Source organism: Euleptes europaea, chromosome 1 (genome assembly GCF_029931775.1).
Source record: "Euleptes europaea isolate rEulEur1 chromosome 1, rEulEur1.hap1, whole genome shotgun sequence".
Lineage (NCBI taxonomy): Eukaryota > Metazoa > Chordata > Lepidosauria > Squamata > Sphaerodactylidae > Euleptes > Euleptes europaea.
Window position 1 is genome coordinate 99,740,841 of NC_079312.1, and position 14,929 is coordinate 99,755,769.

A 14,929-nucleotide genomic window follows, 5' to 3' on the forward strand; every position below is an offset into this window, starting at 1 on the left:
TGTCATCCTGAATGTGATGATTTTGCAGCATTTTAAATTTTTGACAGTAAAAAAAGTCTTGGAACTTATGAAATACATAGACATATGGTAGCCAGAATGTCTAATACTATATTTTGTGTTGAGAGTGGCAGTTTGCAATAATTAAACAGCATATGGACAGATGAATCAATGAGGTTGTTAAAATGTTAAGTCTTGCAGACCAGTTATCATTTACTTCTAGTATACTATAAAATGATTAGTTGTTTTGTGATTCAGTCATGATATGTATTTATACAGTGTTTAGATTATATGTATTTATACAGTCATATTTTGCCTGTATAACAAAAAAAGTTATTTTTGTCTAGCATAATCTGTTTGTAAATCAAAACAAAAATATTAGACAAAACATTAGGATTCCAATCATATGAGGTAAGGGATTTATAACATGTACTTTTTGAATCATTCATGTCCCATACAAAGACTTCTGCTGTTTATTTTGTCATGTAATTTGTTTTTATTTGTGGCCCAAAGTTTGAATTTTTTTGGTGTAAATTACTAATACTATGCTAGTGAATTTGCGTTTACTTTTTGAGACTAGATTTCCCCCCTCAAAATTTCATATTTTGAGTTTTTATAGAGTTTAAATTATTCTAGGACATGGTTAGTCTCAAGAGGACAAGAGCTTTAAAATATCATATCTTTAGCAGTGCACTCAATATTAGCATGTTTCACTTTCCCTAAAATCAGAGTAAGATCTATCCCTCTTTGAAATGTTAATTTTTTGCTATAACAAATCATAGAAACTAAGCAGGCTTTGCTACCCTTGTGCAATATTTCTTTTATTTAGAACTCATTTATAGATTGAAACATGAGAACCTTATGTATGGGGTTATTTTATAGTCATAATGTTGCTTTTTAAGAGCAAAAATCTGCATGACCTGTTGTAAGAATTAAGCACTTCCTAAATATTTTAATGCCATTGATTGCATTCCTTAAACAATTACTGTAGACTAAAAGCCAAACAGGCTTTTTGGGGGTGATTACAAGATTGCAACCAAAATTTAAATTATTTATTGTCGAAGGCTTTCACGGTCAGAGTTCATTGGTTCTTGTGGGTTATCCGGGCTGTATAATACCAAGACCATGGTTTAAATTATTTGTCATCTCACTATCATAAGGACTACTGCTCCTTCTCATTAGTAGACTCCACTCATGCTGCTAAATTTAATTTTAATCTTTGGCACCACTTGGAGGTGCTAAAGGACTCTAGAATATACCTACCTTATCTTATGATTGAGCATATGTGGTGCTTTTGTGGTGCTTTGTGTGTTCTTATTTTTGTTTATGTTACGCATGGTTCTGAAATCCACTCCTTAATTTGAGGGATAGCATAGTTTTCTTGGGTTGCTTTTTTTTGTTTGAATATATCAACTGTGTAAATTTGATGCTTGGTGGATTGATGGAAAGCTCTAATCTGGAGGTTTGTAAAGTTTTTTGTTCAGAAGATAGAGCTGAATAAAATTTTATAATTATTCTTTAAAGAAAACTGAAAACCCTTAGTGTCGGCTGTTTTAAAAAATGTTCATGTTGTATTTAGTAGATGTTCAGAACTGCATAAATTACTTTAGTAGCTTGGTCTGTGCAGTAGAAACTACTTTAAAGGAGGCCCAGAACACCTTGAGAATCCTTGTTAAACATTTTTGATGAGGACATTTCTGCAGCAATTAAATAATGTGCAAGTTCCAGAATATCCTCTTTGAAAACTGTGTATATGTTTGTAAATCCCTTTGCATGAATTTACAATAAGATGCTGGTAAGTGGTATTAAGTAAACATGTCAAACTGTGCAATACATGCTTTTGGATATTTGTTTTCTCTATCAGCACCTACAACGCAAGACCAGACCCCCAGCTCAGCTGTTTCCATCGCTACACCTTCTGTCAGTGTTTCAACTTCTGCTCCTTCTGCTACACCTGTGCAGACTGTACCACAGCCAGTCCCACAGACATTACCTCCCGCAGTTCCTCATGCAGTACCTCAGCCAACAGCAGCCATTCCTGCTTTTCCACCAGTAATGGTACCTCCATTTCGAGTTCCCCTTCCTGGCATGCCTATTCCGCTTCCAGGTAAATTGACAGCTACAACTGTCTTGTCAGCCACATGTCCATGTTGTCGATTTGTTTGCACTCATGTGTCCATTGTGTATGGAATTTGCCTGAATCCTCTTTATTCAAAGTATATTCTTCAGATAATTTGGAATTAGTAAAAGTTTCCAATAAAATAAATATTGGAAAGGAAACCAAGCCACACTGGTCATGTAAAACACTATTCTTGGCATGAACAGAAAATAATTTACATTTTAGACATCATACTTTATTAGTCTTGCAGTGAACAATTGGAAGAAAGTCACCTTGTCATTGACAATATGATATTACTCCTTTCTGATTTGAAAAGTAGTGGCTGTCTTTCATGGAATGAGACTACTGCTTTGTACTAAAGAAAAGGAGTGAACAGCTTCTGTGGTAAATTAACTTTCAAGCTAGCTAATTATTAACAGCATTGGTTGTTTAGCTAAAAGTTCTGACGCAACCATTAACACCACTTCATTCCTCAAATCTAGATTTTATATAGGTTTATGTATTTGGCCAGAGATTAAACTGACAGAATGTAGAGGACAGGACATCACACTTCAGTAGTTGTGTTGCCAAGTGTTCTTTTGTTGCCAGGCGATTTTAAAAGTTAGGGTTGAAGTAAGTGTAGATACTGTACAGAAGCAAAGGGTTGTGTGTGGTGGTCCACACTTGCATTTGCCTTCCGGTATTCCCAGCCTTTTGCACTTTTGCAAGAGGATGAACAACACATTTGAGCACCTGGGACTACTATTGCCAGGGTTTTTAGTCATCTCAGAGGGCTAGAAATTTTTTTGGCAAGTTATATCCAGTTGCTGTGTCATGCTCAGGAATTCATTCAGAAAGATGCAAACTAGTTGTTTTTCCAGCTCATAAGATCTTCCCTATCGATGCTTCTGAGTAAGTTGCCTTACTTTGTAGCGGAATCTCAGGGATCTACAAAATGAATTCCGTTGGTTCTGATCAGTACGACGTGAATGATTGCTTAAACAGTATGAACAATCTAGCACTGGGGAAAAAAACAGCTAGTGCTTAAGGACAGCATTGAGACCTAAATAATGGGGCAAAGCCTCAAACCATAAACATCCTCTTTCTTACCTTTTAAAACATGTGATCTTTGAGCAATGTAGGCCAGCATAATGGAGCCCTGATTGTATGGCTTTTTTAACTCTGTTACCCTAACAGATAAAAAAGTTTAATACAAGAGTGGTGTGCTTGAACCACTACGTTGCAATATTAGTCTACTGAGAAAAAATAGATGGTCAGGAATGTTTGTTGAAAACCTTAGGTAATTAATATGCAACTACTGTGATGTGAAGGTGTATCATTCACGGACTGAAAGCCCTGCTCACAACTTTTGTAGCTCAGTTGTTACAGAAGCTGGTCAAGTTTATCTAGCTTTTCTGTGTAATCTCAAGAACTAGAAACTTGAATTAATTAAAACAGAAAACATAAATTTTCAGTAGCACTACAGAACTCTGTCTTCATTCTGATGTATAGTTGATACCATGTAGATATCTACATTCCCCTAGTTAAACAAGGCTACTCTATTGTGCATGTTGTTGGAGAAGAACATATTTACAGATACTTGTTAAATTCAGGCCTTCATAGGCTGCTTCCTTAGTTCATGTATTAAGGGCTAGCTGTGCATTTTAAAATGAAGTCAGGCAGAGAAAAATACTGTTTTATTCTGAAGGCATGTGTTATAATCTTGCCCATGTGGATTTTTTAAGTAACAATTTGACCTTAATTTTCAGGCATATTCAAAACATAGTGGCACCATTAACGCCTGCATTCATTACAACCTTACAGCATAAAAACACCCTAGCACATATAAGCAATAGCAGCTGTGCATTTTGCTCCATGCATGAATAAAGCTTGAGAATCTGCTTAGAAAACACACGTTTGAGAGCACTGATACAATACAAAAACACTTAGTGGATTTTTAACGTTTTTGTATTGGATACCTTTAGATAAACAGTTGCTTTGCTATATTGTGTTTGAACTTGATTATTTAATTCTGTTTCAATTATCCCAAATTATGAGACTGAAAATGTCCTTAAAAAAACCTGACAGCTTTAGCTCATTTTTCCCATGTCCAGTATTTGAAGGTGCTTCATTATACCTTGCAGTATATTTTTTTAATCAGAAAGCCATTCTTGTCTCTTTTCAAAAATAAATTTACTGGTTCCCATTAATTGTTACCGTAACCATATGGGAGGTGGAATAATGTTTAAATGATCTTACTATGTGAGGCAGGAATCCCACGGAGTTCTGACTATAGAATCAGTTCTCATATCTTCCAATTCCATAGGAAAGATCTTTCCAATTTAAACATTACCCTAGACAAGCTTTCCTGTGAGCTGCTCTGCCATATCTTGGGCCGTAATAGTCTCATAGGATTTAAAATTTGGCCCTTGGATGGAGGTAGGAGTGGTAGGGGTGAGAAAAGAGATATAAGGAAGAGCAAATACAGGTTGCTAATGAGCCATCAGTTCAGCTTCTTTGTTTCTTTTCCATTCCCTTAACTTGTCCCGTTTTACTTATTATCTCTCAGCTTTCTCTCTCCCCCCCAAAAAAAATCAGTTTTCCTGTGCCTCCTAGGATAATTTGTTGTCTTAATGCTGCCATTCTTTGTCCAAATTAATACATTTCTAAGGTCGCATTCTTGTTCACATATGCTGGGGAATAAGACACAGTGAGCATAGCAAGTCTTATTTCTGATTAAAGGTGCGTAGGATTGAGCTGTTGCTGTTATTCATAAATGCTTGACATGGCTGAAAACAGAGTTGGATCCCATACATTCTTTATTGCTAGCTCTCAGTGTTTTCTTGTCATGCAAGAAACATTCCACTGATGTAAGTGCTTATTGCATCAGCAGAAGAGTCTCTTGCATTGGGGAAATATACCAGGTAAACAGGTGATAGTGGAAAGGAATGTATAGGTTCCAACCTTGAGAGAGCAAAATAAATGTAGCAGTTTTGTAGCACTGTAGCCATGTTGTAGCATTGGAGTCTGGAGAAATTGATCTCTGTTGAAATTAAATCCCTAGTCTATCCCTTGTTTTTGTTATAAGCAGCAATTATTGTAGGAATTTATAATTTATCTGGCATCGTTTTGTTAAAATGTTAAGAGCAAAAATGACATCTGGCTTTCCTGCTTGCTTTCTCCTTGCCGTTGAAAAAAATGGCAAGCTAAATTTGTAGCAGAAAACTGATATTGCTCAGATTCCCAGTGGTAGCTGACATACAGTGGCAGCTTTCCAACATGCTTGCTTATCCATTTTACAGGTGTAGCAATGATGCAAATAGTCAGCTGCCCGTATGTAAAGACAGTCGCTACCACCAAGACCGGTAATTTTTTTTAAAACCATCTTAGTTTGTTTTGTCTGTAAGTTGGCATGGTAGTGAATGTTGTTGTTTACCTTTTATTTGCTTTTCCCAATAACTGGAACTCTGTTTTCAAAATACACTTTAAATACAGGTTTCCGTGTAGCCAGCAAGCAACCCCCAATCAATTGATAGTATTAGCCTAATTAATACAACACTTCAACAAGTTCTGAATCTCTTCCATCTCCATATATATTTATGTATTTGTGTTTAGGGTACAGCATTTAGTTTTTCTTCTCCTGACATCCGTACACTGATCAGACTGTTTGCATGTTAGTGTGCTTGTGTATGTGTATATGCGTGTCTATGTCTATATTTAAGCATACATAGTATGGTGGTTCTAAAACCCATATGTCTTCAAACATTGTAGTCTATACCTTAGCGTTTCAATGGAGTGCAAGTGTAGAGTTGCGCTGTGCTAAATATGTTTGACTTGATTAACTTGAAATCCAAAAATCAAATTTGATACAAAGATACTTAAAGACAAACATATTTCAATTAACCGTCTAGTTTAGGAGAAATAAGTAACTTTATTCCTTGCACTTTATCTTAAGGAATTATTCTAGTAACTCCCTATGAAGTGGCTTCCTATGGAAAACCTCACTTATTGGAGTCATTGGTTCCATCCCTAGCCAATAATATGACATCTTTTCTTTTTTAAACCATGTGCCTAGCATACTGAAGTTTAGGTAAATAAATAAAATATATTTTATCCTCTAAAGTGTAGGTAAAGAAATAAAATATATAAATTTAGTGAAGAGCTCACTAAAAATCAGAGTTCGCTAAAAATATCCGGACTTTAATATCAAGTCTGGAAAAATCTCAAGGGCATAGGGGCTCCTTAAAAATAAGGAGCTCATTTTCCAGTTCTAATTAAGACCAGAGTCCAAATCCCCATTTGTGAATTGGGTTTTCTGTACTATAAATGATAGATGGAGCTCGGTGAGTGCACTAAATTCTGTTTCCATGGCACTGGGGAAGCTCTACATACATGTATGGGAGCTGTCCTATTGGACCAGTTAAGAGAGTCTTTGATGATAATTAAATAGTAACATTCTAGTTATGCTGGAGAAATTGGGGGTGGGGGTGGCAATTCTGTACAACTCAAGTTAGTCTTACTACTTTTCAAAAAACAATAAATTTCATCCCATTTTCTTTCAGTGGTTATTATTACATACAGTATCACCTTTATACATTTGGAATGCACATACAATATTTGTTCTGTTGCTAGTTGGATCAAAAGCACTAGTGATTTAGATAATGTGGAAGAAGAATGGTTAATCAACACGGGGGGTACAGGTTAGAAACAACACATTAGCTTCCTGTATTAATACCTTCATTTTTATTTATAAACCATTATATTTGCTGATTTCAGTTTGGTTCTTCTGATTCACAAAATGATACTTTATCGGTTTTTGCCTTTTTATGACTCCTTTGATGTAGGTGTCTTGCCAGGAATGGCTCCTCCTATTGTACCTATGATCCATCCTCAGGTTGCTATTGCCGCTTCACCTGCTACATTGGCTGGAGCAACAGCAGTCTCTGAATGGACTGAGTACAAAACAGCAGATGGGAAGACTTATTATTATAACAATAGAACACTGGAATCAACATGGGAGAAGCCTCAAGAACTGAAGGAAAAAGGTACGATTTCAGTTTTGGAGCTTGAATAAAACTAGTTATTGTGAGGTTTTCAAACTTTGCAAAGTTCATCAGAAACATGACAAATTTTATTTTTAATTGTAAGCGAGACATATTTTCGACATTGTGTTTTCCAGGTTTCTCAGTATGAGGTACTTTTTCAGTGCACTAAGTAGCTGATGATTATGTGTGAAATGTATAGTGATCAAGGAACTGATACTAAGGCCTGCATACCATCAGTGGCAAAGGAATACAACTACAGACAGTGTTTTCTTATTTGTTGTGGGAGCCAGCGTGGTGTAGTGGTTAAGAGCGGTGGACTCTAATCTGGAGAATCGGGTTTGATTCCCCACTCCACTTGCAGCCTCCTGAGTGACCTTGGGCCAGTCACAGTTCTCTCCGAACTCTCTCAGCCCCGCCTACCTCACAAGGTGCCAGTTGCGGGGAGAGGAAGGGATTATTATTGTAAGCCGCTTTGAGTCTCTTTAAGGTAGAGAAAAGCAGAGAATAAAAACCAACTCTTCTTCTAAATATTTAGCAGCTATTTTATTCTTAATGAAGTGATGATATAGTCTGCAGTTATTAAAATAAAGATAGTCCTCTGTGCAAGCACTAGGCCATTCCTGACCCAGGGGGTGATGTCACATAATGTTTACTAAGCAGACTATGTTTACGGAGTGATTTTCCATTGCCTTCCCCAGTTGTCTACACTTTACCCCCAGCTACTAATTTGATTCTTTACTATGTGTAGTGTGAGAATGGTCTTGCAACTGCTGTTGGTTTAATAAATTGGTTGGCCGTTTCATCTTTACAGGAATGGCAAGAGCCACACACTAACAAAAACCCAATATAAAGGAGTTATGCTCTATATCAGAGGTCAAGTGGCACCTTAAAATCTAATAAAGTTTATTCTAATAGAAGCTTTCATGAGTCAAACTCTACAGTTTACGCATTTAAAGAAGTGAGGTCTGATTTATAAAAAGCTTGTGCTGGAATAAACTTTTTAGTCTTTAAGGCGTCACTTGAATCCTGTTTGTTTTTTTAGAAACAGGCTAACCATTTAGAATTATTATCATGGTTCAGAAAGTGAAATTGAGTTCTTACATTTGAACGTTTTAAGTGTATTTTGGGGAAGATAAATAATAATCTACCCTAGTGTAGCGCCATTGATTTTTTTTATGGAACTATACTTTCTGTGGTGAAAAGTAAGAAACTCTTCTCTATACTTACTCTTGATCTTTCTTCTGCCTGGGACATTGTTGATCATTTTGTCCACTTTGGTACCCTTTCTTCATAAATTTTTGTCTGAGATTCTTTGCTCTGGCATCTTTTCCTGTCTGTTCAATTGTTTACTCCTGTCTCTTTTGGTGACTTTTTCTTTGTGTGTTTCTCATTCTACTACCATTCATTCTCATGGCTTAAGCTTATCACACCTATATCTAGTTTTCCTTTCTGATCTCTCAGTCATTGTTCAGTCTCATATTTTCCTCTAACCAACATTTCTTTTAAAATATTCTGCCAACATTTCAAACAAAATACAAAGCTGGAACCTCCTCATCTTTCCACCCAACCACCTCCCCTTCCAACACTTCTGTTATTTTTATCTTCTTTCTCAGGCAAGCAACTACTGCGTAATTTGGGTTTGACTTCTCTTCCCACATCCAAAGTATTGCCATCTTACTACTTTGTTACCTTTTAAAGGTATCCTACTCTTTCCTGTGTCCACCTTCTGCTTGTTTATCTTTCTGAGAACTTTGTGAGGTAGGTTAGGCTTACTATGAGCTTATGCTTTTCAAAATGACAGAGAGAAGCTCCTCATAAAATGGTTCATCTCAGGTTGCTTTTCATCTAAACTACTTTCCAGTTATACCTTGAACTCTGCATATCTGTAACTCTCTCTGACAAACTATTCCTTCAGTTCGTTGATTAGGTTCAGGTAGAACTCTGGAGTATGCTGTCGATGTGGGCTTTGGTCATTACTTGCCAGTAAGCTCAATAACACTGCTTACTTGAAGATTCTCAAAAATATATGGCCATAGTTGACACTGGCAAAAATGGAAACACTAGAATTAAAATGTGCCCTATATTGTAAAAATTATGGTGATGAATTACTACTAAAGGTTTTTTCTGTTCAAGAAGTAGGCAGTAAATTAAAATTATATATCTTTTTGTAGAAAAAGTAGAAGAGAAGATGAAAGAAAGTATTAAAGAACCTGCTGAGGATCCTTTACCTATGGAGACAGAGGAGGAAGAACCTAAAGTAGAACCTATCAAAGAACTTATAAAGGAGGTAAAAGACCTAATACTACTGCAGGTAAAGTTAGTGATGAATAGTCTGATGGATGGAAACAGAGAGAGAAGTTTAAACTTAAATCATCTTGAAATGTAACAAACTTTTATGCATGTAATTTATTTTCTGTCACATATTCAGAGTGGTTGTCAGAATGGGTCCAAAAGCATATTAGGCAGTCTACTACCACTGTGAATGCTTAAAGGGTAGTTCTCCTACACTCTTGTCCAAGGCTGCAGTTCTTTCTGACTGCTGAATGAATCAGTCTTGGGGTCACAGGACCTGCGAGGAGGAGCAGCTGTGTGGGTGCAGCTAGAGCAAAGAGGGAGAAGGAATTGGAATCACTCCTTCATGTTCTGTGCACACAGCTCTGCTGAGGAGAGGGGGCAATTTCATCCCCTTGTTTGTCCCTTCTTGCTTCAGCCTGCCAGTTCTTTGCATTGATCCTGCAATCCCAGGAGTGACTGGGGGAGGGGTTGAAGGAAGCTGCAGTGACGAAGGGGAATGTGAGACTCCTCTGTGTGCTCTCTGGACACAGGTAGTAGAATATTGCCTGGTGACTGATTAATGAGGCAAATAGACATATACCATTTCCATTCTAGATATTTCCCGTGACTCCTGTCCTTTAAATCTTTGGACTTTGCTGTGGTGTCCACATCTGTCCTGGCTGCTTTCACTGCAGGTCCGGTGATTGTGGGGTGATTCCCTGCCTTTTCTGGATGTACCTTTTCCCATTGATTTCTACTCACTGGAATTTTGGTGGGGAATCCTTAAATCTACAGAGATATAGTTCTGCCCATTTGCCACTCATCAGCAGTACGTCACTGCCTACCTATCCCATTCAAAGTTGTTTTGTTTCCCCAATTTAAAAATAAAACACATTGTCATTGTATTATTCTGCTGATTTTGCTGATGTGACTACTTTCATGGGAGTACAGGCCTAATCTTGCCCTTTGCTTACTAAAAAGTCTTTGGCTGTTGGTGTTTTGGCCTGCGCTGAAAAGTTGGGTAAGCGTTTGGCAAATCGCCGCAGAGTTTGAGGTTGCGCCAAAAGAAGGGATTGCCAGGGTGCAGGGGGAAAGACCGGCAACAATGTCAGCGGCTCTGGCAGCCCTCTATTTAGATCACTGGTTCCCAACCAGGGGTCCGCGAGAACTAAATTAAGGTCCACGAAACAAAGTTATAAACCCATAATAAATTAATATTTTCAATTAAAAGTTCTCTATTATAAAATATATATATATTCAAATATTATTCTAAGTTTAATGTTTAACTAACAGTTATAATTAAAGTTTATTTTCAAATTCTCAGAATTTTTATTTTGAACCTTGGGGTCCCTGCACCGAACAAAAAAGTCCTAGTGGTCCCTGGTCAAAAAAAGGTTGGGAACCACTGATTTAGATGTTTCTCGCACGTATTTGAGTGTGCCTACTTCCCCCACGCCACCCCGGTTTGGATGTTTTTGCCCAGTGGTACTTTCTCGCCCATATTGGAGCACACCTACATTTCCCACCTCCCCATTCAGATGTTTTGTCAAGTGGTACTTTCCCATTTTGAAGCACACCTACATTCCCTGCCCTTATTTAATTTTCCCCAATGGGTCATCATAACGCTACTGCATAGTAATGACACATTTTGTCCCATGAACAATGGATTGGGGTGCACACGAGGGGTTTTGTATTCTGTAAGGAAGACGTTTGTAAACAGATTCAGGTAATGGCCACTGAGCCAAAAGAGGGTAATTTAAAATGTAAATGCCCAGAGACCACCCAACATTTGCCAGCAAAACCAAGTGTAAGGCTAAAAAAAAAAAATTAAAAAAAAAGTGGCAGTAAAGCCTCCTGGGAAAAGCAGCGCAGGTTGGAGAGGAGGCAGATGACATGCAGTGGAGCCAAGCCTGTACGTTTTGCAGCAAAACGTTAGGGTTGGGGAAGGACACTGGCCACTTTGAAGCTGTGGCTTATGACCTTGCCGTGGGGGAAGCTGGTGGAGAGACATATGTTCGGAAAATGTCTAATATTAAATAGTTCAGCTCCTGTTTTAGGAGCTATTTGGAAGCACTCTTAGATTTTATAGGCTTAAAAAAAATTCAATTTTGCCTATACCATTTGGATGGGGAGCAAATTAATGTCTTTACCATGGATTCTGTGTCTTCACTACTGAAAGCATGTCAGCTAAGTTCAGTAGTTTTAACATAAAAAATCAGAGTGATAGTAGAGTTAGATTCGAGCCTGCAGCACCAAAGTGATAGAGTACTGTTTCTCTGTCTCAGCAAGTGACAGGGTATAGAAAATAGTATGGTGTCTACTTTGACAGATGTAATATTACTGAGGTTTATTTTTCTAGGGCGTTACCTTAATGTTCATGTATAAAATATTAGTGCGAGTAAACATCTCGATTTATGAAATGGATTTATACATGCAATGTACATAAGCAATCTCCTGGATTTGGCTTTTCTGGAAAGTCATTCTTTTACTTTTTTTTAAATGTGGCAGAAATCTCATTTTATTCTGTTATTGATCATGCTAGTTTTCTATTATTAATTGAAAATAAATGCAAGATTTGGTTACATAGTATAACTGATTTCTACAGCCTTATGTTTTCTACCAGGAGCCAAAAGAGGAAGAAATGACAGAAGAAGAAAAGGCAGCTCAGAAAGCAAAACCAGTGGCTACTACCCCTATTCCCGGTACCCCTTGGTATGTAGCCATCTTTCTTAAACTGGTAATAGTGTATTAGAAATAAGACTTTAATGTTACCATTGGGATCATTAAAATTGTATCTTGTATGCATACTAATGCGGTAAATATTGTCTTACTCCATATTGCTAACCTAACCTATTGCTAACCTAACTTCATTTAATAATCCTACAATATTAATTTTAATTAGTAATATTAGTAACAGCAAGTTAATGTGCGTTTCATAGCAATAAAGGGAAAGCAGCCTTTTGGTTATTCTTGGGAATGCAGATTATTTGGGAGTTAAGCAGAAAAATTTAGTTGATTCATGAACGTTAACCTCCTGAGCTTGTTGTATTAATAGCTTCAGATAATTGAGGAAGCAAAAGGGGTGGGCGGGAGGGAGTAAAAAGCAGCACAAGCGGGTGGAGCGGAAGAAGCAACAGTGGCAGGGGGCAAGAAAGGGGAGATAACAGATGCAAGGGAAGGGAGTAGGAAGCCATGGAGGAGAGGCATCGGGACAGAAAGAATTTTCCTCCCCTTTGAATCACACAGGTCCCTGCTTGTAGATTTTGCTTCTTTCTGCCCTCCCACTCAGTGCTTTTTAGTGCCTTTCAGGGCCAAAAACCTCCCATCTTGCTGGGGTTGCTAGGCAGCCCCTTAATGCCAACCATGATCTCATGAGATTCTGTGTGATCTCAGGTGGCGTTTTCCATGGGGGGGATTTTGTATTCCACGATTTTTAAAAAAATGTTTTGGGATTTTTCGGTAAATTTAGGGTTTTCCCTGGTTTGAAGAACATTTCCTTTGTCTGTCCCTGGTCCCATCATGCAGATTCTTGGAACCTCATTTGGGAGCCAGATTCAGAATTAGATCTATTGAAATAATAAAAGGGATATGTGTGTAAAGTGCCGTCAAGTTGCAGCCGACTTATGGCGACCCCTTTTTTGGGTTTTCAGGGCAAGAGACTAACAGAGGTGGTTTGCCAGTGCCTTCCTCTGCACAGCAACCCTGGTATTCCTTGGTGCTCTCCAATCCACATACTAACCAGGGCTGACCCTGCTTAGCTTCTGAGATCAGGCTATCCTGGGCCATCCAGGTCAGGGCTAAAGGGGATATAGACATGCAAATTGGGGCCATCATGCCACTGCTGAAAAAGGTACTTGCTGTGCTAAACAGCTTTATGCTGCAAACTACCCCTGCCACTTCATACTCCAAGGACCAGAGGCATAGACTAAAGGTAGTCTGTGGTCTTCTGAGTGGCCAAATGAAATGATCTAGAACTTTCCTCTCTCCAAACTCCTCAGCTGTCATAAGTAAGCACTCATAGAGGCAGAGCAACTTGTCTTCTTCGAATACCCCACTTCATTTTCAATTTCTTCCTACCACTTGAACGGGTCAGAGGAGCCCAGCATTCCTGTCATTTGAAGCAGCTGTAAAAGGTGCCCTGACTGGTACACAAAATAGCACCTCTTAGAAGACCCCAGTTTATTTGGGTTGTTTGTATGCCATCTCTCCAGAGAGTTGCTCTCAATAATGAGACATTCAAAATACAAATTTAGAGTAATTTCTCAGTGAAATATTCCAATAACGCTATCCTCAATATCAACAAAACCATCTCAGGGGAAGGGCCTTCTCAGTTGTGGCCCCTCCCTGTGGAATGTACTCTGTCATGACACCTGTGTCCTGCTGAACTTGTTTAGTTTGCACAGAGCAGGCAAGGCCGAATTGTTTATGTTGAGGTTGGCCTTTAGGGCTGTAATACACATATTTGGATTGTTTTCTTAGTGGTATGGTACTAGCCACATATTTTAACAGTTTAACACTTTAATGTTAATATTTTATATTATCTGCTTTTATGTTGCTTTTAACTCATTTATGCTGTTTTAATGTTGTAAGTAGCCATGAGACCATTTGAGTGAGGGGCGGCTGAAAAAATATAATAAATAAATCCCAGGTCATACCTTACCACTAGCACTTCCATCTTGTTAGGATTAAGCTTCAGTTTATTGGCACATATCCTCTCCAAAACTGCCTCCCAGGCACCAGTTCAGGGTTTCCACAGTCTCCCTGGGATCAACCAGATGTTTGTTTAGTCTTTAGCTGAGCTGTCTGTCCTACTTATTTCTGAACAGTCTTATCAAATTTCTCTGGAAAAGCAATAGCAAGAATTCAGGAATTATCTGTGGGAAGGAAACATCTCACTAGCACCCTGGGTAATGAGTTGCCCCTCTTTTTCTAAAGGGCAATTTCAGTTCAGACATCTTAAATTATTTTTGTAGAAGTATAACAAATTATTTGGGGTTGAAAAGCCAGCAACTCCATTGAGATCTGTTCCCCTTCGATTCACTGATTCAAAAAGGAAAAATCATGAACTCTCTTGGGTCAGGTCAGGAAGTGAGCTATCTACAGAAAGTCCAGTAGTACCTTAAAGACTAACAAAAATATTTTCTGGTAGGGTATGAGCTTTCGTGAGCCACAGCTCACTTCTTCAGATACAGCTAGAATCTGAAGAAGTGAGCTGTGGCTCACGAAAGCTCATACCCTACCAGAAAATATTTTTGTTAGTCTTTAAGGTGCTACTGGACTCTTGCCCTTTTTGACTACTGCAAACAGACTAACACGGCTACCCACTGTGAATTATCTACAGAAAGGTTCTTTTCTCCAGATCCTATATTGGCATATGTAATTACCCGTAGTTGGCTTGAGCTGTCATATTTCCACAGACCTATTAAAGAGTAAGGTATGAAATAATGGCAGAGAGATTAATCTAGCAAAGGAAATAATGACAGCAGACCTCAAAGGAATTAATCAGGTGATCTAA

The 14,929-nt window shown here is 38.1% G+C and overlaps 1 protein-coding gene across 8 annotated transcripts in view; it reads left to right on the forward strand.

Annotated features, from left to right (window-relative positions):
* Positions 1-14,929, forward strand: part of TCERG1 (transcription elongation regulator 1) — a 60,334-nt gene that overhangs the window by 17,140 nt on the left and 28,265 nt on the right. For 2 of the 8 annotated variants that reach the window (XM_056862783.1, XM_056862808.1), the window contains 5 exons: positions 1,862-2,104; positions 5,398-5,460; positions 6,940-7,140; positions 9,312-9,451; positions 12,020-12,126. In XM_056862783.1, coding sequence (XP_056718761.1) covers positions 1,862-2,104; positions 5,398-5,460; positions 6,940-7,140; positions 9,312-9,451; positions 12,020-12,126 — 754 coding nt within the window. The remainder of the gene's footprint in view (positions 1-1,861; positions 2,105-5,397; positions 5,461-6,939; positions 7,141-9,311; positions 9,452-12,019; positions 12,127-14,929) is intronic. The other 6 variants (XM_056862831.1, XM_056862839.1, XM_056862791.1 and 3 more) reach the window with 5 other exon arrangements.